The 23,850-nt window shown below is 50.2% G+C and overlaps 1 protein-coding gene across 1 annotated transcript; it reads right to left on the bottom strand.

The window, feature by feature from the left end:
- Positions 1-1,401: 1,401 nt before the first annotated feature.
- Positions 1,402-5,677, bottom strand: ATP6V1F (ATPase H+ transporting V1 subunit F). The gene is made up of 2 exons (XM_077340524.1): positions 5,467-5,677; positions 1,402-2,198 (listed from the first exon to the last, which is right to left on the bottom strand). The coding sequence occupies exons 1-2, from the start codon at positions 5,622-5,624 to the stop codon at positions 1,997-1,999; spliced, it is 360 nt and encodes a 119-aa protein (XP_077196639.1). The 5' UTR covers positions 5,625-5,677; the 3' UTR covers positions 1,402-1,996.
- Positions 5,678-23,850: the final 18,173 nt, after the last annotated feature.

Genomic DNA, 23,850 nt, shown 5'->3' with positions numbered 1-23,850 from the left:
AGAAGCCGCTGCTCTTAACCCACTACACCAAGCTGGCTCAGGGACGCTCGAGCCAGACCCCCAGAAGACCTCTCTCCCGCTGTTGCCCACCCCACAAGCACCACGGAGACCAAGCCTCACTGCCCCAGTCCCACCTATGACTTGTGGTTAGAGCCACTGAGGGTCTTCTGGTCTGACAGGTTCTGTTAGCATTTTCCAAGCATGGCAGGGAGGGGAGAGACGGCACGGGGACAGTTTCCCTACACTGGATCACCCGGGGAGAATGACCAATGCAATCCCGGCGGAAAATAGCTTTCGGCCCCAGCAAGAGAACAAGATGCCTGATGCAGGTGGGTCCAATTAGCAGCTCTTTGGTCAGCGTTGCAGCCGCTCCACACCACAGTGTCAGGGGCTGCAGAGCAGTCAAACCTCCCCGCAAACAGGGCCAGAGGTCTCCCCTTTGCCTTCGTTGATTTTAGGGGGCCACCCGTTCTGTGGCAAAAAAAGCACGGAGCAGCCCCAAGATCCAGGAGGGAAGCACTCACAGCCCCCGCCCCCCTCAGATCTCCCGTTTTACTTGACAAAAGGGTGCTTTAACTCTGCACAGCCCACACTCCCAAACCCTTCTTGGTTTCTAAGGGGCGGCTGGACTTGAACTTTCTTCTTCTGCAGACCAACACGGGTAGCATCTGAAACAACCTTGCCTCGCCCCCCCCCCCCAAAAGGATCACCTTGGGGGTTTTTAACCGCATGCTGCTCTTTCAAACAACTTGAAGAATCAACCGGGGGCAGGGGGGGGGCTTCTATAGCCTCATGCTTGCCTAGAAGAATGAACTGATGACTTGCACGCCATGACGTTGTATCTGAGGAAGCGCACATGCATACGGAAAGCTCGTACCTTGAAGAAAGCTTTGTGGGGCTTAAAGGTGCCCCTGGACTCTACTCAATTGCTCCTCCACATCTACTGGGAGTCACATGAACACACGCGATGCCGCCTGATGCTGAGTCAGACCCTGGGTCCATCAAGGTCAGGACTGTCTGCTCAGGACTCTCTGCTCATGTGTCCTGCTCTCCAGGGTCTGAGGTCAAGGTCCTTCACGCTCTGCATGGTCCTTTTTAACTGCAGATGGCGGGACTAACCTTCTGCATGCCAAGCAGAGGCTCTGCCACTGAGCCACAGCCCCTCCCCCCAAAAGATATGAATCTGCCCCCTGCTGAATCAGACCACTCATATATCAAAATCAGTACTGCCTACTCAGACTGCTCTTCAGGGGCTCACGCAGAGGTCTCCATTAACTGGAGATGCCGCCAGGGACTGAACCTGGGGCCTTCTGCATGCCAAGCAGGGGCTCCCCTATTGATCCACAGCCCCTGCCTGAAAAATCACCTCCCCCCACTTTGCCATAAGAACAGAAGCCCAGACCATGTCATTTAGTTTAATTTGTCATCCCAAATTTTGCTAGGCAAAACAATTTGCTGAGGGGGGTGGGGGGGGTTATACACCACACAAAAAGCAGAAGGGAGCAGGGCTTCAGAACAGAGAGATACAGAGTCGGCCTGTCGTCAAAGATCGCTTCTTCAGGAACAGACCTCTGTTATGAGATGGGCCTTAGGACCAGGGCAGGACATGGCAACCAGCCCGCTCCACCTGGCCTCCCAATGGCAGGAAGCCGACACAGATGCAGCCGGAATGAGGGGCGGGGTCAGTTACTGTGATGGTGGACTGAGCTGGGAGTGGGGCATGAACAGGATCTCCCCCGCCCACACACAGACAGACTCTGCCCAAGGGAAACACAACAGATGCAAGACACACAGCAGGAATGCAGCAGAACGAGGCCCACAAAACCCTTGGAGGGGGCAAAGTGCAGGGTGGAGGAGCCCCCCTTCCCTGGCAGCACAGTCAAAAGGGTCACAAGGGGAGTGATGCATCGCTGGAGGAGGGCAGGCGCAAAGTCCCCACAGGACACTGGAAGGGCCACCACGGCAGGTGACCCAAGGCACACTGCCCACCCTCCGTCTATCGCAAGTCCTCCGCGGTGAACATGCCCTTGGCCCGGCGCAGGATGGAGTCCTTGGTGGGGTCGTAGGGGTGCTCCTTGGAGGGGATCTCCAGCACCGCCGGGATGGACTTGGTGTGCGCGTCGATGGCGTGCCGGATCATCTCGGCCACAAACTGGTTGATGAGGATGATGCCGATGTCATCGCGGCTCAAGAAGCCCCTGCGGAGAAACACACACAGCGAGGGGGACTGGTCAGCACTTGCATGGAAATGGGATTCGGGGGGGGGGGGGGGTCTGGAATAACAGCACCCACAGCCGCCACACCATGCAGCGTGATCCCACGGCTGCAAAGTTCAGACAGGAGCCTTTGGGGGAAGGCCAAGCGTGTGACATACACCCGATCTCTCAGGCTCACGTGTTTGCTAACCCTTTCCCAGGCCGACTGGGCAGGCAGAACTTCCCCTTCCAGGGGCTGAGCTGTTTCCTCCTTCCTTCCTTATTCCTCTCCATAACTGCTGTCAGGGGTAGTCAAACTGCAGCCCTCCAGATGTCCATGGACTACAATTCCCAGGAGCCCCTGCCAGCGAAAGCAGGGCTCTTCTGTCTTCTCAGGGGAAGGCCTCGGCCTCTCTGCCCTGTGGCTGGCCCTGCAGAGGAACTGGCTGGCCCCTGGGTGAGACGGGAGGCTGGACTGGAGGGACCCTCCCTGGCCTGACCCAGCAGGGCTCTTCTGAGGGTCTTCTCAGGGGAAGGCCTCGGCCTCTCTGCCCTGTGGCTGGCCCAGCAGAGGAACTGGCTGGCCCCTGGGTGAGACGGGAGGCTGGACTGGAGGGACCCTCCCTGGCCTGACCCAGCAGGGTTCTTCTGAGGGTCTTCTTAGGGGAAGGCCTCGGCTTCTCTGCTCTGTGGCTGGCCCCTGGGTGAGACGGGAGGCTGGACTGGAGGGACCCTCCCTGGCCTGACCCAGCAGGGCTCTTCTGAGGGTCTTCTCAGGGGAAGGCCTCAGCCTCTCTGCCCTGTGGCTGGCCCTGCAGAGGAGCTGGCTGGCCCCTGGGTGAGACGGGAGACTGAACTGGAAGGACCCTCCCTGGTCTGATCCAGCAGGGCTCTTCTGAAGGTCTTGAAGGCATCCCTCAATTCTGGCACCTAGGAGGGGCTGCAGCTCACTGGCGGGGCATCCAGTTAGCATGGGGAGGTCTAATGTTCAATCAACATCAAGAAAACAAAGATCATGGCATCCGGCCCTCTCAATTCCTGGCAAATAGATGGGGAAGAAATGGAGATAGTGACAGATTTTATTTTCCTCGGCTCCAAGATCACTGCAGATGGGGACTGCAGCAAAGAAATTAAAAGACGCTTGCTCCTAGGGAGGAAAGCTATGGCAAATCTAGACAGCATCCTAAAAAGCAGAGACATCACCCTACCAACAAAAGTGCGTTTAGTCAAGGCTATGGTATTCCCAGTTGCAATGTATGGCTGCGAAAGTTGGACCATAAGGAAGGCCGAGCGTCAAAGAATTGAGGCTTTTGAACTCTGGTGCTGGAGAAGACTCTTGGGAGTCCCTTGGACTGCAAGGCGAACAAACCGGTCAGTCCTAGAGGAGATCAGCCCTGACTGCTCTTTAGAAGGCCAGATCCTGAAGATGAAACTCAAATACTTTGGCCACCTCATGAGAAGGAAGGACTCCCTGGAGAAGAGCCTAATGCTGGGAGTGATCGAGGGCAAAAGAAGAAGGGGACGACAGAGAATGAGGTGGATGGATGGAGTCACTGAAGCAGTAGGTGCAAACTTAAAAGGACTCCAGGGAATGGTAGAGGACAGGAAGGCCTGGAGGATCATTGTCCATGGGGTCGCAATGGGTCGGACACGACTTCGCACATAACAACAACAACAAATGTTCAATCCCTGGCATGCCCAATAAGGACCAGGCCGGCAGTGATACGAGAGACCTCTGCCTGAGACCCTTGGGGGGGGGGGGGGGGGGCTGCTAGCCTGAGTAGGCAAGGCTGATGCTGAGGGACCGATAGTCTCTTACGGTCTCAGGCAGCTTCATGTGTCCTGCCAGGCCTTCTCAACCATGTGTGATATGACCCTATAGGGTCATGTCAAACAATCCACCCCTCCCCAAATGGCCAATGATGGGCCTGAAGAGGGCGGGGGCTGAGTGGGCATGTCCACAGCTAAGATCTCCAACCCTATTCTTCACAACTGCACCACTTCTGGAGTGTCTCGAAGCCTGAAGATTGTTTCAGGGGCTTCTCAGCAGTAAAAAAGTGGAGAGAAGCAGCCTTAGGCCCAACGTGGCTCCTCTGACATTCAGCCCACAACATAGATGGATAGGAGGCAGAGGCCGACGTAATCTAACCCAACCCCTTGAGCGCATCGCTTTTTACTTGGAGCACTGAAAAAACAGGAGAACCCACAGGGGCAGCTTTCTGCTGGGGGGCCTCAATCCCCGCCCCGGCCCCTTATTTCTGTTTTCCTGGGGACGCTGCAAACAGCACCTACAGAGCTCTGGGCCCGAGAAAGCCCGCCAAGGTCACCCTCCCAAGGGCTCTGTCCTTGGTGAGTCATGCAGGAGCTGGGGGGAGGCTGCTGAAGCCGGCTCCGGAGGCACATGCCAAACCCGGCTGTTTGGGTATAAACAGGGCACGGGCTGGGCCCAGGTTGGTTTGGCGGCGACCCGAGCAGTCCGGAGAAGAAACCTGAGTTTTCTGGGGGAGGCGGTGATATGGGGGAGGGGGGGGAGGCCTGGCCCTGAGACCTGCAAAAAGGAGTTCAGCCTGGAGAAGCAGAGGCAGGGACTCGGTGGAGCTCAGACACTTCCAACCAGGGATGCATTAATTACTTCAGCAGGGGTAGTCAATCTGCGGCCTTCCAGATGTCCATGGACTACAATTCCCACGAGCCCCTGCCAGCGAATGCATCGGGTTGTGTGAGTGTCCTGCACGGTGCAAGGGCTGGACTAGATGACCCAGGAGACCCCTTCCAGCTCTAGGAGTCTAGGCCTCATCTCTCTACCCAGCAGCGGCCATTGCGGGGGGTTTGCAGCGTCCAACTCAGATCTGGGAGGCCCGGGTTCAAATCCGGCCTTGGGCCAGCCGCACGCCCTCTGCCTAGCCTACCTCGCAGGGGTGTTGGGATCCAACGGAAAAGAGGACTGCAAGGCATGAAGGGAGAGGGGTCCTCGGAGCCCGCAAGGGGGGCAGGCTGCCTCCCCCACCCTATTTCCCCCTCTCCCCGCGATTCAAAGGGGCTCTTGCTCCCTGCCCCCTTCCTCCTATTCCTAATGGTTTGGCCCTCTCCCCCCCCCCGCAGCGAAGAATGGATTCTCCCATCGGGGAATGGAACGTTCCTACTCCTCTCCCCCCCCCGCCGCAGAGTGCAGATGGTCTCTCCCCACCTCGGCCGCCCCTGCGTTCTATGCCTCCCCGCGCCCTCCGTTGCCACGGCAACCGCCCCCCCCGAGTGCTCGGTGCGCGCGCACCTGAAGGCCTCCTCGATCTCCGTCAGGCCCGTGTCCTTCTCCACGACCAGGAAGTTGGGCCGCCGGTGCTTGTCCAGCTCCCCGATGCCGCCCAGCAGGAACCCGGTCACGGTGTCCTCGTCGCCCACCACGGCGATCAGCTTCCCGCGGCCGGCCATCTCGAGAGTGACCCTGCGCGGCTTCCGTCGAGAAGGAAAAAGGGCGGACGCATGCGCGTTCTTAAAGGGACGGGCACCTCCCCCTCGCGGCTGGTGAGCATGCGCACACTCTCTAACGACTCCAGAGCGGACACGTTTAGGGCGGGCAGTTATCTGGGCATGCGTGGGCCTCTGCGTGGTTTTATGATAGGCCGGGGGTAGTCAAACTGCGGCCCTCCAGAGGTCCATGGACTACAATTCCCACGAGCCCCTGCTAGGGGCTCGTGGGAATTGTAGTCCATGGACCTCTGGAGGGCCGCAGTTTGCCCACCCCTGCTTTAGGGTGTTTGTTTAATGCATTTTAGGGTGAGAGCAATTTTACAGAGGAAGGGGGTCAAGTCTCCGGATTCTGCAAATGTGCAATTATGTCTTTTTCATGTAGCACTTTTCTGTTTCTTTTTAAATCATTCCATAACTCCAAGCCAGCGTTTCTCAACATTTTAACCGTGGAATACCCCTTGAAGTATTCCTCAGGTTTCTAGCAACCCCAAAAGTAATGCCAATGGGACATGCCTCCCTGGCTCACCCCGCAAGTCACATGTTTGCAGTGGGCATGACATCACTCATAAAATAAAATGCTTGCGAAATAAGGACTTAGTTTCATTTTTGAGTGCGCAGGACCTTGCCAGAGCAAAGCAAGGAAGCGTTCGTCTCAGCTGTCCAAAGGTCCACCATGCAAAGCATCAATTCACCTCAGAGGAAATGATGTGTACGTGATTTGTGTCTGCGTAAAGCAGGGGTAGTCAAACTGCGGCCTTCCAGATGTCCGTGGTCTACAATTCCCATGAGCCCCTGCCACCGTTTGAATTAGGACATAGAATAATGTAAGGGCAAAATTGGGGGGGGGGGGGGCTTTGTTTCACTTAATATAAAAAGGTAAAGGTATCCCCTGTGCAAGCACCGAGTCATGTCTGACCCTTGGGGTGACGCCCTCTAGCGTTTTCATGGCAGACTCAATACGGGGTGGTTTGCCAGTGCCTTCCCCAGTCATGACCGTTTACCCCCCAGCAAGCTGGGTACTCATTTTACCGACCTCGGAAGGATGGAAGGCTGAGTCAACCTTGAGCCGGCTGCTGGGATTGAACTCCCAGCCTTATGGACAAAGCTTTCAGACGGCTGCCTTACCACTCTGCGCCACAAGAGGCTCTTTCACTTAATATAAGAGACTGCAGAAGGAAATAGATTTCTTCCAGCCTCTACTCTTTGTTTATATGTGGACAAGGTGAACATGCGTGACCTAATGTCTGGGAAGGTCATATTCATGATCTTGTTCTCTTGCAGTGAATAACCCCTTTAGTTGTTTCTGCTTGTGTCAGTTCTAAAAACATAACAAACAAAACAAGGAAGTAAAATAAATGTAGCCCAAATGCTGCGAGGGAAACATGCTGTGCTTCTTTTGGACACACCACAGGCAGAACTGCAAGACCGAACATGTGGTCTGGTACTTTTAGTCTGTGACCTTTGGCCAGTTACAGTGGCTGGCATCCAGGCTGCGCCTGGAGGTTGGCAATCCCTCGGTGTCTCCAAGCTGTGCAAGCTTGAGTAGTGATTCCAGAACTCCAGCCCACGTCTTTTAGCACATTTCAGAAAAACACATTACAATTATTTATCAGTTTCATAAAGACAACTCATTAATCTTGAACTGATTGCTTTTCCAGGTTGGCCATGGAGGCTCTCTGGCTCCTGCGGGGGCGAATATGTTTACGTTGTCTCTGGAGTAGACTCTATGCTACATAATTGCGAGAAGAATCCTTTTGTTGTTGTTGTTCATTTCATTTTTTATTCCAGAGTTTTGGGTGATATTTGTATTGTGTTTGATAAACCTGAACTCTTTGTAGAGTTACCTGAACTCCTTGTAGAATTTCAACAGTGGCTTAATCAAATTCATTCCCCCATTCAGTACAGAGGAGAGCGACGAGGATGATCTGGGGCCAAGGGACCAAGCCCTATGAAGATAGGTTGAGGGACTTGGGAATGTTCAGCCTGGAGAAAAGGAGGTTGAGAGGGGACATGGTAGCCCTCTTTAAGTATTTGAAAGGTTGTCACTTGGAGGAGGGCAGGATGCTGTTTCCGTTGGCTGCAGAGGAGAGGACACGCAGTAATGGGTTTAAACTTCAAGTACAACGATATAGGCTAGATATCAGGAAAAAAAACTTCACAGTCAGAGTAGTTCAGCAGTGGAATAGGCTGCCTAAGGAGGCCGTGAGCTCCTTGGCTTGATGGGCAGAGGGCTAGATGCTCAGTGGCCTGTATGGAAGTTGGGTTGTGACCAGTTGTAGGGTGGAGGAAGTGGTGTGTGGAAGGGGTAATCAAACTGCGGCTCTCCAGATGTCCATGGACTACAATTCCCATGAGCCCCTGCCAGCATGCTCATGGGAATTGTAGTCCATGGACATCTGGAGGGCCGCAGTTTGACTACCCCTGCTGAAGTAATTAATCCATCCCAGCCAGCCATCCCTGGTTGGAAGTGTCTGAGCTCCATTGACTCCATGCCTCTGCTTCTCCAGGCTGAACTCCTTTTTGCAGGTCTCAAGGCCAGGTCTCCCCCCCCTCCCCCATATCACCACCTCCCCCAGAAAACTCAGGTTTCTTCTCCGGACTGCTCGGGTCGCCGCCAGACCAACCTGGGACCAGCCAGTACCCTGTTTATACCCAAACAGCATCCTGCCCTCCTCCAAGTGACAACCTTTCAAATACTTAAAGAGGGCTATCATGTCCCCTCTCAGTCTCCTTTTCTCCAGGCTGAACATTCCCAAGTCCCTCAACCTATCTTCATAGGGCTTGGTCCCTTGGCCCCAGATCATCTTCGTCGCTCTCCTCTCTACCCTTTCAATTTTATCTATGTCCTTCTTGAAGTGAGGCCTCCAGAACTGCACACAGTACTCCAGGTGTACTGTATGGATGTTTGTTTTGTTAATCACCATGAGCCAGTTATGGGAGCGGCAGTATAAAATTCAAATAATAATATTCATGCATTCATTCCCTCTGATACTAAGTATGTCGTGTATGTGATTTTGTGCAAATGCAATCTAGCACCTGTGGGTTTGTCTACGAGGGCTTTAAAAACTAGAACTCAAGAACACAGATGCCTCTTGAGAAATCTGATTCTGGAGGCTCCCCTCATGTAACACTGGCCCGAGCACAGCTTGGAGCATTTCAGATTCTTTGGACTTGAACCTTTGAGCCCAGGATTGGTCAGTGGAATGGACTCAATAACAAAAAGTTGTTGTAACAAAAAGTTAACAGTATATGAGCGACTGGGATGTGAGTGTCCTGCATAGTGCAAGGGGTTGGACTAGATGACCCAGGAGGTCCCTTCCCACTCTAGGATTCTCCGATTCTATGAAATCTTCAATGCAGAGTAAGTGACTTCATCTTTAGTTTGCCCCCAATGGATTGAAATTAAACATGGATCTTGCATGTTTTTTATAACATTTATTTATTTATTTATTTGTTTGTTTGTTTGTTTATTTACCGCCCTCCCCAGAGGCTCAGGGCAGTTTACATGGAACATAAGAACAATACATGTAACAGCCTATAACATATGAATAACCGTAAGGTAAAGGTATCCCCTGTGCAAGCACCGGGTCATGTCTGATCCTTGGGGTGACGCCCTCCAGCGTTTCCATGGCAGACCCAATACGGGGTGGTTTGCCAGCGCAAAGATATGGAAGTGATACCACCGTGTTAGCAGGGAATGAAGATTTGTTGCAATTAAAATAAAAATTGGAACAGGCAACCTTTGGCCTAACGCTCAATATTAAGATAAAAGGAATGTCAAATTGTTTGAGGGAGATATTTTTGGATTCACAGATGCTGCTTTTAACAGAGAATTCCCCAGCAGTGGCAATTTGGAAAATGGTAATTAAAAAGATGGGGGGATATGCCAAGCATTGATTAAGCAGGAAAAAAAAAAACTTTAAATCTGTTTGAAATCCTTTTTAACAGGAACAGCTACCAGCCGCCGCATTGCCCATGGGTATGAGACCCAGCGAAAGGGGTTAGTACATTGAGGAAAGTTCTGAAAATGGAAACTGATGAAGTTATAAGACTTTATTCCTCCACGGAAACATAAAAGCGCCCACGAGGAGCCTTGTAAGAGCAGCTGAACATGGCATCTTAAAACACTGCATTGCTGAATTTTTATTTCAAGTCTAAGAGGGGTGTCCAGTTCAGGGCCCAGCACAACAGTCTCACGTTTGCCTTCAGGTCCTGGAAAAAATTGCTGACCAAAAAGTGTATACGCAACGAATGCTCTAAAACAGGGGCAATCAACCTGTGGTCCTCCAGATGTCCATGGACTACAATTCCCATGAGCCCCTGCCAGCATTCGCTGGCAGGGGCTCATGGGAATTGTAGTCCATGGACATCTGGAGGACCACAGGTTGACTACCCCTGGCCTAGTCCATCAAGGCTGGAGCATTCGCTGGCAGGGGCTCATGGGAATTGTAGTCCATGAACATCTGGAGGACCACAGGTTGACTACCCCCGCTCTAAAATACCTTGCTTTCACAGAAAATACCCCATGGATCAGATTTTCAACCTTCTAAGCACTGTTGGGGATGCTACGGATTTGCAGAAGGCTCTTGACGCTTTTTGGAAAAAGTCTAATAACAGAATGTTACAATTTCTGCAAGACTATATTAAAGACAAGCATTGTAAGAGTTTCGTAACTCGCCATGGAAAATTATTTATTTTATTTATTTATTTTTAGGTTTCTATACTGCCCATTTCTTTGCAGCTCTGGGCGGTTTACACTGAACATTATATAACATATACATGGAATGATATACAGACTGTAACATCAAAACAACTTTCAATAGAGCAACAAAAGGTTACAAAACCACATTTATAATATAAATAACAATTCACGGTAACATTGGTTAATTCTTTCAGTCATGGGGGGGGCGTCTGCGGGGACCAGCAGGTGTTCTAAGTTGGTCGGCCTCAAGCGAATACCTGGTGGAAGAGCTCCTTTTGCAGGCGACCCTGTGGAACTGTGGAAGTTCGGGCAGGGCTCTGATCTCCTCAGGGAGCTCCTTCCACCAGGTGGGGGCCAGGACCGAGAAGGCCCTGGCCCTTGTTGAGGACCGACGCGCTTCTCTGGGGCCAGGGATCCGCAGCCAGTTGGAGGTGGTGGAGCATAAGACTCTTTTGGGGGTATAGGCAGGGAGGCGGTCTCTCAGATACACTGGACCCAAACCGCGTATGGCCTTAAAGGTGATTACCAGAACCTTAAGCTTAATCCGGAATTCAACTGGGATCCAGCCAAGTTGTTGGGAGTACCGGCCAGATGTGGGATCTCCATGATGTTTTAGTGAGAATCCTGGCTAAAGCATTCTGCACCAGCTGTAGTTTCCGGATCAAGGATGAGGGTAGGCCAACGTAGAGTGAGTTGCAGAACCTCTAGACTAGAGGTTCACCTAGACTCTAGAGGTGACCATTGTATGGATCACTGTGGCTAGGTGCTCTGGGTCCAAGTAGGGCGCTAGTAGCTTGGCAGAGGTGGTAGAATGCCAGCCATGCTACCTTTGTGACTTGGGCTTCCATTGTAAGCGTCCAGGATCACACCCAGGTTCCTGGCAGAGTGCATTGGTGAGAGCTGCACACCATCCAGGTTGGGCAGACGCACTAATAATAATAATATGCAATACTTATAAGATTGATGATTTTCTAGACGGGGGGGGGGAAATCCTGATAACGTTTTATGCAACATTCTGGACTAATAAGATAAGAAAGTAGAGGTATGTCAAACCTGACAAAGGTCAAAAAAATTTTTTTGAACCTTCAGTAGGACTAGATTTATGATACATATAAGAAAAGGTGCCCTCACCAACATGCACAGAACTCTGACAGCTGTCTGGCCAGCCACTTGCCCAATGCCACCCTTGACTCGTGAAATGCAGCCTTGAGAAATAACAAGTCCCTGGAGATGATTATAGAAAACAGGAGCAAATTGATCTGTCCTGGACCAAATTAAACCCAACTGCTCTCTTGAGCAACGATCTGTAAACAGAAACACTCATAATTTGGTCACATAATACGTGCAACTGATGGACTGGGGGAAAAGTGATTATGTAAGTTTGAGAAAACAGAAGAGCTAGTCAACGAACAAGATGGATGGACAGAATCAAAGGCATAAGTGATGTCCAGCCTCCCCCGGGCTCCCGCTCAGCCGGCCGGCCTCAAGCACTCCCCAACACAAGCACTTCCACACACGGATACCACTAAGCTACTGGAGGACAGGACAGGCCTGTGGATGGCTACAGCAACCTGGTACAGAAACCAGCCAGCTGCAAGCCTCAAACTTCCACCTCTGAGGTCCGGCTCCAGCCAGGCCAGGGCAGCCCAATGCCCAAACAAGCACCATTCAGGAACTGTGTGGCACCCTGGCAGACACCAGGGCAGGGCCACACAACATCCCAGCTGGGAAGCAACTGTGAAGAGCAGTGGGCTGAGCCAGGAACCAGAGTGCTGGCCCCGGCTCGTGACCCCTGCTGGCCTGGCGGACCTTGGGCGCACTTGCCATGCTCCATGGCCGCCATGGGCAAGAGGGGGCAGCACCCAGAAGCAGAATGCCAACACGGGGGCAGAGGCTATTGTGAGCTCGGGGGAGGGCAGACTCAAGGGTTGAGGGGAGCACTGGGTGAATAGAAGTCAGGGTAGTGAGGAGCACAAGGTCAGAAGCAGGAGCAGGAGAGGTGGGCGGACAACCCGATGGAGGAGGGCAAAGGAGGACAGACAGACAGAGGGCTGAGGAGTAACAGGACGGTCAGAAGGGGAAGATCATTGGGAGGCAGCAGTGTAATGCAGCCTTGTGCTGGAGGAGGCTGAGAGGGAGCCCTCCTGGGTGGGCGAAGAGGGTGACTTTTTGGATGATGATCCCTCCCCACCACCCATTTGGCACCCTCCAAAAGGGAGAACTCCACCCCACTTGTTGGGACAGGCGCTTGGGGGAACCTTTGTCACCAGGCAAACAGGAGGCGATCCCAAGTAGATGAACGCTGCAAAAACATAAAGAAAAGACTGCCAACCGAGTTGGAGGGTGGGCCTTTGTTCATAAATCCCCCCTGAGTGGGAAAGGACTTGACAGAACTCAACAGCAGTGAGAGGATGCAATAATCGGCCTGAAAGGCAGTGCTGTTCCACCAGACCAGTGGTTGAGGCCCTGAAATGCCATTACAATCCACAGACTCCCTGCCCAAACTCCATCCAACCCATTCATCAGAGGATATAGAAGCCCTCCCCCTCTTTCCCCCCTGGAGAGGCAGCGTAGAACAATTTTATGTCTAATTAAATTTATATTTCTTTTAATTTTAGAATTTAGTATCTAATTCCTATTGTGCATGTCTACATTCTGTGTTCTGATCCAGGGGTAGTCAACCTGTGGTCCTCCAGATGTCCATGGACTACAATTTCCAGGAGCCCCTGCCAGCATTCGCTGGCAGGGGCTCCTGGGAATTGTACTCCATGGACATCTGGAGGACCACAGGTTGACGACCCGCTGTCCTGATCAACGTACGCACCCTGAGTCTTCGGGGAAAAGCACTGGGATCTCCAGGAGAGAGCCTTTGTGAAGTTTTGCCTCTCTTGGAAGCACAAGGGATAGGGACATGCATGAAAGTCTTCTGTGTGGTGACCCCCAGTCTGTGGAACAGCCCCCCCCCCCCAGTGATTCGCTTTTGAAAACACGCCTCTTCACCTAAGCCTTTAATGTTTCGCTTCTTCTGGGTGATATCCTGCTCATGAGGGACGGGACGGTTTTAAATGTATCTTAGACACTCAGCCAGCGTCAACCTGTAATTCTCAAGCTAAGGATTCAAATACCACTTATCAGATCTTTTTCAAGACAACAACAGAATGGAAAGGTTCCAGGGGAGGTGTGGATGGCTCCCTCCAACACGTAACTTCTGCCAATCCATTGGAGCGGTTGCATCTACAGCCAACAGGTACATTCCTCAAGGGTGACAAGAAAGAATACACTCCAGGCTGGAGCAAACAGAGCAAGAGGCTGTCTCAAAATTTCCTCCACACCCAAGACCAAGAAGTAGCAGATGAACTACTCCAACAACCTGACGCTGCACACGGTCAAAAGTAGACTGAATCAACTGCAAAATTGGATCTCGGGAATTTCAGAAGGGAGCTTGTTAAGAAAGATTTGGCACAAGCCCACCTGGCTCCAATCAAATCTGTGGGTAACATCAAACCAGTTATCTGCCCAACTAATTTCCCTGTCCAGAGCTCCAAAGGCCGATATTTTACAGTCGGGATTTTAAAAAGAAGTACAAATTTTGAAGAGCAAGACGGCGACTGACAGGGAATTTCAGTGATGAGATTTCCAAGGCAATGAAGGATACCAAGATTCCTTTGGTAGCAATTACCAACGATTGGGCGCCAATCAGAAGAAGGAGGGTGGGGAGGGTGCTGAAAATCGGGAGGCCCATCTGGGGTCAGGAATTCGGACAACTGGGGGATATGGCAGATATGGAGGTGGGAGGAGGCTAGACGACAGAAGGAGTACAAGATATGCACATGCGCATAAGCCTTCTAAACTCTGATCCATCTCTAAGAATACATGGATGGAGGTTAGGGTTGTAAACCTGTGTCTGACACTGGCATTGTGTAATGCCAGGTCAGTTAACAACAAAACCTCAATCCTGCAAACGTATTTTGCGGAACACAAGGTGGGCCTCCTGTGCGTGACCAAGACCTGGGTGAGGGAGGATGAAAATGTCACCCTAAAAGAACTGCCTCCTCCTGGGTTCTCGGTCCTTCATCAGTCACGGACTTCAGGTTGTGGGGAGAGGCGGTAATACTAGTACAAGAAGCTTACTCCTACAGGACACTCTCCGCACAGACTATTTCAGCCCTTGAATTTCAGCCTTGAATGGAGTGCAGTTGAGTGCTTGTCCATCTGGTTCATATCCCCAACTGCCCAGTGCCCCTCCAGATGTCTTATCAGGTCTGGCTAGAGGCATTACAGTACCAGACTGCTAGTTCTGGGGGACTTTAAATTTCCATGCAGAGCTGTCATCCTCCAGAAACAGCCCAGACCTGGGGCCATTATAATTTAAGTGAAGAATAATAGATCATTCGTGAAAAACTAAATCCTCAGCACAAACTAGTTGGCTACCTAAAAGGAACAATACTATTTGAGGACTTTATGTTCATAAAATAGTTATAAGAGGAAACAACCACTGTTGAAAATGCCACATTGAAAACAGTACAAATCTGGAGTCCATTTTGGTTGTTGAGTACTATTAAAACAAGAGATAAGAAACTGTATTATTATTTTTATCCATTGTTAAATTGTTTATAAATTGTTTCATTATAGCTTAGGGAGAAGGAGAAAGATACACCCAACTGAATGCAGAATTCCAGAGAATTACTAGAAATAAGAATGCCTTCTTAAATAAACAGGACAAAGAGAAGAAAACAATAGAATAGGGAGGACCAGAGATCTCTTCAAGAAAATTGGAGATATGAAGAGAACGTTTCAATGCCAAGTTGAGTATGATAAAGGACCAAAATGGCAGGGACCAACAGAAGCCAAAGAGATTTTTAAAAGGTGGCAAAATTATACAGAAGAACTATACAAGAGCGAGCTTAACATCCCTGATAACCACAAGGGGGTAGTCACTGACCTGGAGCCAGACATCCTGGAATGTCAAGTCAAATGGGCCTTAGGAAGTCTGAGCAACAATAAAGCTAGTGGAGGTGTCAGCATTCCAGTTAAACTATTCAAAATCCTAAGACGATGCAGTAAAAAGTGCTACACTCAATATGCCAGCAAATCTGGAAAACTCAACAGTGGCCACCGGACTGGAAAAGGTCAGTTTTCATTCCAACAGCTATAACTGTTAATAGTCTGTTCTCACTATATATTTCTATTCTATTAGTATGATTTTTTTCTTATTCTTACTCTTTGTGCTCTAAAATTTTGTTACTTTTTGTTACTTTTTTCTTAAGTACTATAACCTGCATGCTGCAATCAGGCCAAACACAACCCTGTCACCTGTTGGTATCGACACAACACTTGAATTTGCCAAGGCTGTCAAGCCCTCGGACCTGATGTACAGATCATTGATGGTTTTGCTTACCATTTCAGGGAAACCGGAATTCAATATACTATATAAAGCTCTAACTATGTGAAGAAAACCCTTCTCACACACAGGCCTGCCCTCAAAGAGAAAAGCTTTTTGTAGTTCTGCCCCTCTCAGAAGTGCAAGGGTCACTGGCATTCATGAGGACCTTTTCTGTGGTGACCCCAAGACTCGTGATTTGCCAGGTATCTTCATTGTCTGGTTCTTGGCACCTGGTAAAAACACACCTCTCTACCCAGGCCTCCAACAACTAGTTTCCTCTGTGCCGTCCCTGCCAGGGTGTGAGGGATGGAGGGAGGGAGGGAGGGGTTGGGGTCCTGTTTGGGATGTTTTAAATGTACTTCACATTATTTTATTCTATATTGTTGCGAGCCACCCCGAGACCTTTGGGTGAAGGAGTGGGATATAAATTCCTATATAAATCAATGGAAAATGATAGTTTGGGTACCATTTCCAGGAGAAGTCACATTGTGTGGGGATGTGTAATTGCACATCACCTGCAGGGCAGGGTGCTGTTTGTGTGAGTGTTGCATGAGTGACTGCATTTGGTGGGGGATTATCTCACTGTCCCATTGTGGTGTTGAGTGAGTACAAAGCGGGGAGACACTGACCACTGTATCTGCCCTCTGCTGGGTGGCCCTGGGCATTTTACAAGGCATTTGGAATCGATCACAGCAGCATGGCACCTGAAGGGGCTGAGGTAGTGACATGTACCGTCTGTGGCAGGTTTGTCTTCTTACCTCAGGGGGACGGCTTTTACACATGCAGCAAGTGTCGGTTAGTGGTTCTGCTGGAGGACAAGCTACAGGGATTAACGCCTGACTACACTGCAACATATAAAGGAGGATGAAGAGGTCTTGGACAGAACTCATGAAGCACCCTTGAGAGAGCAGGTGCAGGAGGAGGGAAAGTTATCAAAATAAACACAGGAGCACCGAACACAGGAGGGTATTAAATGGGAGGCTGTTATGCATAGGACTAGAAGAATAAGGAGGAATCACAAATTGGGATCAAGATTGCAGGGAGAAATGTCAACAACCTCAGATATGCAGACGATACCACTCTAATGGCAGAAAGCGAAGAGGAACTAAAGAGCCTGTTGATGTGGGTGAAGGAGGAGAGTGCAAAAGTTGGCTTGAAACTCAACATCAAGAAAACAAAGATCATGGCATCCGGCCCTCTCAATTCATGGCAAATAGATGGGGAAGAAATTGAGGTAGTGACAGATTTTATTTTCCTGGGCTCCAGGATCACTGCAGATGGGGACTGCAGCAAAGAAATTAAAAGACGCTTGCTCCTGGGGAGGAAAGCTATGGCAAATCTAGACAGCATCCTAAAAAGCAGAGACATCACCCTGCCAACAAAAGTGCGTTTAGTCAAGGCTATGGTCTTCCCAGTTGCAATGTATGGCTGCGAAAGTTGGACCATAAGGAAGGCCGAGCGTCAAAGAATTGAGGCTTTTGATGCCCCGGAAAGGCTCGTAAAGCCCACGGATCGTTATCCCTTCCTCATTCACGGGGGAACAAATTATACTGCCCAGTGCAAGATGGAGCATGTCAAAAGAGACTGGGGCTCGGACAGGGTTGGGGAGAAAAGTAAAGGACCTGGGAGCACAAGGTTGTATCTTCATCCATTCTTCAGCACTGGGAATGCCATCGTGGTGGGAGACAAAGAAAAGGAAGACATTCACAGAGGAAGGGGTGACTTTGGCATGCAGTCCAGAGGAAAGGCATGGGGAAGCCACAGAGGTTAGCCAGGAAGAGCGCGAGTCAGGCCCCCCCCATGACCCCACCCCACCACAAGCAGCACCAACAGCTCTACCGCTATGCATAATCCATCTGGAATGTGTTGGGAGATGGGCGGTAATGAGGCTGCTGAGGGGGCCATCACCATAGGATGGGGAGGGCCATGCAATTGTGGTGATGGGACATGGAGCACTCCCAAATATCTGCAGGGAGTGCTCCACCACCAGCCCAGCCAGTCTGCAGTCGCCTATTGTAAGGCACCACTGGCAAGATGCATTGGCGGGGAAGGAAGTGTGCTTCCGGCTGTGTGGGGCGTGTGACCCACGAGGGGCTCCAGGCAGGCAGGGACCCCGGGGTGCTGAGCAATTACTCAACAAAAGTAAGGCCAGCAGGGCACCATGGCTGTACCTAAACGACCCCTTTTCTGGCTGCAGAATAGAACCTGGTCAGAAGCAGCTGTGCTTCTTGTCCTGAACAGAACCAGTCTGAGCCATCAGCTGAGAGCAAAGAGCAACGTGCCATGGAAATCCCCTGTCCTCCTGCTTGGGGAGGGCAGGCCAATAAATAGGGTGCTGATCATGGCATTCTTCTCTGCCTGGAACCTTACTTTCACTGGAGCTTTGGAATGACGGGGGCTGGCTGCTATGGAGTGATGGAGGTCAACACTGGAGACACCACCCTGTTTATCCCAAGGCCCCCCAAGGAAGCCATGCTCTTTGGATGGGGAAGATCCGTCCTGCGGAATTCTTCCAGAAGTAAGCAGTCGCTGAGGCACACTATACTGGTGAGATCGCCCTTGTCTCTTGGCTTCGAAGTACCCCACCAAGGCCAGTCTCCAGCCTGGATGCAAAAGTGACTACGAATTAAGTGACTACGAATGAAGAGAGTCCTCACTGAAAATGAAGAAATGAGAGAAAAGTGAGACTGAATGAGGCCAGCAGGCCACCATGCCTGTCTGCAAAAGAACATTTTTGGCTGCAGAATGGAGCCTTGACGGTGCCAGCTGAGCTTCTTGCCCTAAAAAAACAGGTCTGAACCATCAGCTGAGAGCCAAAAGCAAAGAGCAGCATGCCATGGAAGACCCTGGTCCTCCTGCTTGGCGAACAGCAGACCGCTGAACACCACGTTCTTCTCTACCAGGAATCATACTTTCACAGGAGTTTTGGAGGCTGGCTGCTATGATGGAGGTCAGCACTGGAGACACTATTCTGTTTATCCCAAGGCCCCCAAGGAAGCCATGCTCTTTGGATGGGGAAGATCCGTCCGCTGGAATTCTTCCAGAAGTAAGCAGTCACTAGGGTGCATTATACTGGTGAGATCGCCCCTGTCTCTTGGCTTTGGAGAACCATTAGATTCTTCTTGCCATGTGAGGAACTCTGCCAAGGCCAGTCCCCAGCCTGGATCCAAAAGGAGGAGGGTGGCCACTCTGCTGAAGTGACCAGAACCAGGAAGCCAGGCAAGAAACTGCATGGAAACTCAAATAAATTAAATTTGAGGGTGCTGGTGAGAACGAATTGGAAATCAAATTAAATGACTACGAATGAAGAGAGTCCTCACTGAAAATGAAGAAATGAGGGGAAAATGAGACTGAACGAGGCCAGCAGGACACCCTGGCTGTATGCAAAAGAACTTTTTTTGGCTGCAGAATGGATCCTTGACGGTGCCAGCCCCTTTTGGGCTGCAGAAAGGAATCTGGACGGTACCAACTGCACTTCTGAACAGAACCGGTCTGAGCCATCAGCTGAAAGCAAAGAGCAGCACGCCATGGAAGTTCCTGGTCCTCCTAGCTGGGTGGAGAGCAGTGACCATGTCCTCATGGAGAGCACTGATCACGGCATTCTCTTCTGCCAGGAATCACACCTTCATTGGAGCTCTGGAGTGACGGGGCTGGCTGCTATGGAATGATGGAGGTCGACACTGGAGACACCAGGAGGCCATCTGGCTGCCGTACCAACCACCTGGAGAAGGAAATGGCAAGCCACTCCAGGATCTCTGCCAGGAAAACCCAATGGACAAGTTCAAAAGGCAAAACGATATGACGCCGGAAGATGAGCCCCTCAGGTCGGAAGGTGTCCAGTATGCCACTGGGGATGAGCAGACGGCTAGTACGAGTAGCGCCAGAATGAAGGAAGCGACTGGGCCAAAGCCGAAAGGACGCTCAGTTGTGGAGGTGACTGGTGGCGAAAAGACAGTCCGATGCTGTAAAGATTTTTATTCCATAGGAACCTGGAATGTCAGATCCATGAATCAAGGCAAGCTGGACGTGGTCAAACAAGAAATGACAAGACAATGAAAATATTTATTTGAAGATTTTGGAGTGGTAATCATTGAACAAGAATCAGAAAACGGGAGAAATGTACCTAGGAGACCATTCTGATTGCCAAGAAGTTGTTTGATTAACATACCGAATAAGAGCGGATGAGAGACTCATTATTTTGGCCTTCTGATTTTGCTTAAGGCATTGGAGGCCCAGCAGTGGGGGGAGGTTCAATAATTGAGGGGGGGGGGGAGAACAACCATCCCAAAGAAAAAGAAATGCAAGAAAGCGAGGGGGAGACAGTCGCCCTAAAAGATCTGGCACCACTGAGGCGCATTATACTGGTGAGATAGCCCCTGTCTCTTGGCTTCGAAGAACCATTTGATTCTTCTTAGCGTGTGAGGAACTCCACCAAGGCCAGTCCCCAGCCTGGATGCAAAAGGAGGAGGGTGGGTCACTCTGCTGAAGTGACCAGAACTGGGAAACCAGGCAAGAAACTTCATGGAAATCTGAATGCAGAGCTCAGACAGCTCGGAGCACGTGGAGAGAGCTGCAGGGGGGAGCTACTGCTGCTGACCAGGTAAGGCTATTGTGGTGCTGAGTGGGGTGATTGAGGAGGAAGGAAGGACGGAAGCAGGGGCCCGCCCTCTGCTCTGCTGGGAGAATTAAAATGGGCTGCTCCTCACCAGAGGCACAAGCCGAAGGGCTCTTAGCCTGGGATTCTTGGCCGAGCAATTAGAATCTGTAGATTACGTTTTCCTAGTAGTTGCACTGCCTAGAAGTTACAATGGACCTCCAAGGACACCCATCCCATCATCTGCAGTTGAGTGTGACATGATTGCCTTCCTCCCAGAAGACAAGATGGACTACATCTGCCCCAAGTATAAACTGGTAAGACTTTTGGAGGAAAGGATTAGGGGATTAGAAGACAGCATTATTACTCTGACCCAAAGTACGAAAGGGGAGGAGTTCATAGACCAGAGCCATGCAACTCGGAATAAAGAGGATACAACCAGTCCTGAAGAGGATAAGGAGATTGACCTCACTACGGAGCCTCTGCAGACAGTTCGGAAAAAGACTCAACGGCGTAGAGCGAGACAGTTCTCGGGGCCTTTGGAGCTACAGAACAGATTTCAGGCCCTTGCAGAGGAGGTGCAAGTGTCAACGAGGGAAGAGGTCCCAAAACAAAGTCTGAGTGAAGAGGCCACGGGGATAGAAGGAAATGGTGTAGAGAAAAAAATGAGAGTCCTGGTAATTGGAGACTCCCTGCTAAGAGGAATGGATCGCCATGTGGCTGGGCCCGACCCCCTAACCAGAGAGATGAGTTGCTTGCCAGGGGCGAAAATTAAAGACGTTTCAGAACAGCTGCCCAAACTCCTCAAATCTACAGATTGCTACCCATTTGTGATGGTCCATGTGGGAACAAATGACATGTCCGCGAATACCATCGCTCTAGTAAAAGTTGAATATTAAAACAGACTATCAAGATCTGGGGAGGAAGCTCAAGCAAATGGGGGCACAAGTGTTATTCTCTTCAATCTTGCCTGTCAAGGGAAGAGGAATGCGTCGGGAGAGGAAGATAATGGAGGTGAATCACTGGCTGCGTAGTTGGTGCCGGCAGGAGAGATTTGGTTTCTGGGACCATGGGATAGGCTTTCTTGAGGAAGGCCTACTAGCACCAGATGGACTGCACTTATCGAAGCTGGGGAAGAATGTGTTTGGCAGGAACCTGGGGAGATTCATCAGGAGAGCTTTAAACTGAAGCCACTAGGGGAAGGAGACGATCAACATAGGGAGTGTAAGGAAGAAGACCAATCGGGGGCGACCCAACCAGGAAGGTCAGCTCATAAGGAAACAAAAGTAAAAGGATTCAGATGTCTTTATACTAACGCCCGAAGCATGGGCAATAAGAAGGAAGAGCTGGAACTTCTCATGCTGATGGAAAGGTATGATCTAGTAGGCATCACAGAAACTTGGTGGAATGATTCTCATGACTGGAATGTAACAGTGGATGGATATGAACTGTTCAGAAAAAACAGAATAGATCGAAGAGGTGGAGGAGTGGCACTGTATGTGAGGAAAGGGCTTACCTGTCAGGAAATTCTAGTGAAGGAGAGCATATCTACAGTGGAAAGCATCTGGGTGAAAATAAGCGAGGGGAAAACAAACAGTGTGGTGGTTGGTGTCTGCTACCGACCGCCTGACCAACGAGAGGATGTGGATGCTGCACTTTGTGAGCAGCTTGAGAAAATATCCAAGCGGCAGGACCTTGTCATCATGGGTGACTTCAATTTCCCAGATGTGTGCTGGGAAACAAACTCTGCGAAGCGTTCTCAGTCATGCAAGTTTCTGACCTGCCTGGCTGACAATTTCATTTATCAAATGGTAGATGAACCCACAAGAGGTTCAGCCATACTGGACTTAATACTGACCAACAGGCAAGAGTTGGTGGATGAGGTGACGGAGGTGGGGACCCTAGGGGGAAGTGACCATGTCCTCATGGATGTGTGCCATGTGTATACCCGTTGCAGCTATTCACAATGCAGTTACCACTGAAGCAGGGGTGGCCCAGAAACCTGAGGATAAAAGATTGGGCTGGATCAGAAACCCAACCCAGTGGGAGGAAGGCCAAATAGAAGGAAAGGAGTACGTCTTAATGGCAAAATGGTTGCGTCCATAACAAGGAGAACCAGTCCCACTGTTTATCAAGCTGTGCTCCCAAGGAAAGATGGCGCGGGGCTCAAATTGTTCCAAAGCTCTCATCTGCAAGAACCTGAAAGTAATGCCAAACGAGAAGCATTCAGACCACAGCAAAGCTGCTCTGGTTTCTTCTAACCAAATTGCTTGTTCATGCCTCTCTGTGCCTTATTGTCAAGCACACCCTCCCTGTCTGGACCATAAAGGTATCAACCTATTTTTTGGTATATTTTATCACTGTATCTAATACTCTACAGTAAGTATTCCAATGCCACTTTTGTTTCTTTGTTAAATAAAAAAGATGTTTTTCCCCAAAGCTCTCAGCTGAAAGGAATGGGAAGGGAAACTTTCCCAACCAACCTAAAACTAAATTTGCAAGAGCAAGCAGATTCGGAGCTGCCTGCTCCAGGGTCCGCAATAGCCAGCAAGCAAATTTCTTCCAAACCCTTTCAAGGGCTAGAGAATCTGTGAGAGAAATTAAATGGCTTCGATCCTGGCTTAAAAGGAATTAGCTAAGGTGCTACGGGAAAGACTGGGACCATTTTTGAACAGAACCCACAGAAGCCAGGACAAGTCATTACAATAGCTCAAGGAAGAACTAAAAGAATTGAAGCATAAAAAATCCCTAAAGGATAACAAGGAACCCAAAGAGAACACCAACAGGTTTTATCCCTGTTTATCAAAAGAACACAACGCTCCTGCAAGGAAGGGTCATATTGACACATTCCACAACACCAACAGTAAAGCTTTTGATTAAGGTTTCCCATGATATTCTTGTTCACAAGTTGGTAAAATGCAGTCTGGATCCTAATTCTATCAGGTGGATCAATAACTGGTTGACAAATCATACCCAGAGGGTCCTTGTTAATGGTTCAGCATCTTCTTGGAAAAGAGTGACAAGTGGAGTTCCCCAAGGATCTGTCCTGGGGCCTGTGTTGGTCAACGTATTTATAAATGATTTGGGTGAGGGATTAGAGGGGATGCTTATTAAATTTGCAGATGATACTAAACTGGGAGGGGTAGCAAACACAACTGAAGACAGCAACAGAATACAGGATGATCTTGATAGGCTCGAGAAGTAGGCCAAACGGAATAAAATGAAGTTCAATAGGGACAAATGTAAAGTTCTGCATTTAGGGAGGAAAAACCAAATGCACCAATATAAGATGTGGGAGTCTTGTCTTGGCAGTAGCATGTGCAAAAAGGATCTAGGACCACACATTTAGCAAGAGTCAGCAGTGTGACTTTTGCTCCAACAGCAAAATCCTCATTGGATTTAATATCGTGACCCCTGAAAGCATTACAGGGAGATGGGGGGAATCATTTTGTGTCTGTGTAGAAGGACCAAGAACCAATGAAAAGAAGAGGCCATTGGCAGAAGCATA

Source organism: Paroedura picta, chromosome 5 (genome assembly GCF_049243985.1).
Source record: "Paroedura picta isolate Pp20150507F chromosome 5, Ppicta_v3.0, whole genome shotgun sequence".
Classification (NCBI taxonomy): Eukaryota; Metazoa; Chordata; class Lepidosauria; order Squamata; family Gekkonidae; genus Paroedura; species Paroedura picta.
Note: the sequence above shows the minus strand (reverse complement) of the source record. Positions and strands in the feature narration are given on the sequence as shown.

Coding starts and splice junctions, on each gene's coding strand:
- ATP6V1F (XM_077340524.1), bottom strand. CDS start 5,624: ATGGCCGGCCGCGGGAAGCTGATCGCCGTGGTGGGCGACGAGGACACC. Junction 2,199..5,466: donor GAGATCGAGGAGGCCTTCAG/GTGCGCGCGCAC, acceptor GTTTCTCCGCAG/GGGCTTCTTGAGCCGCGATG.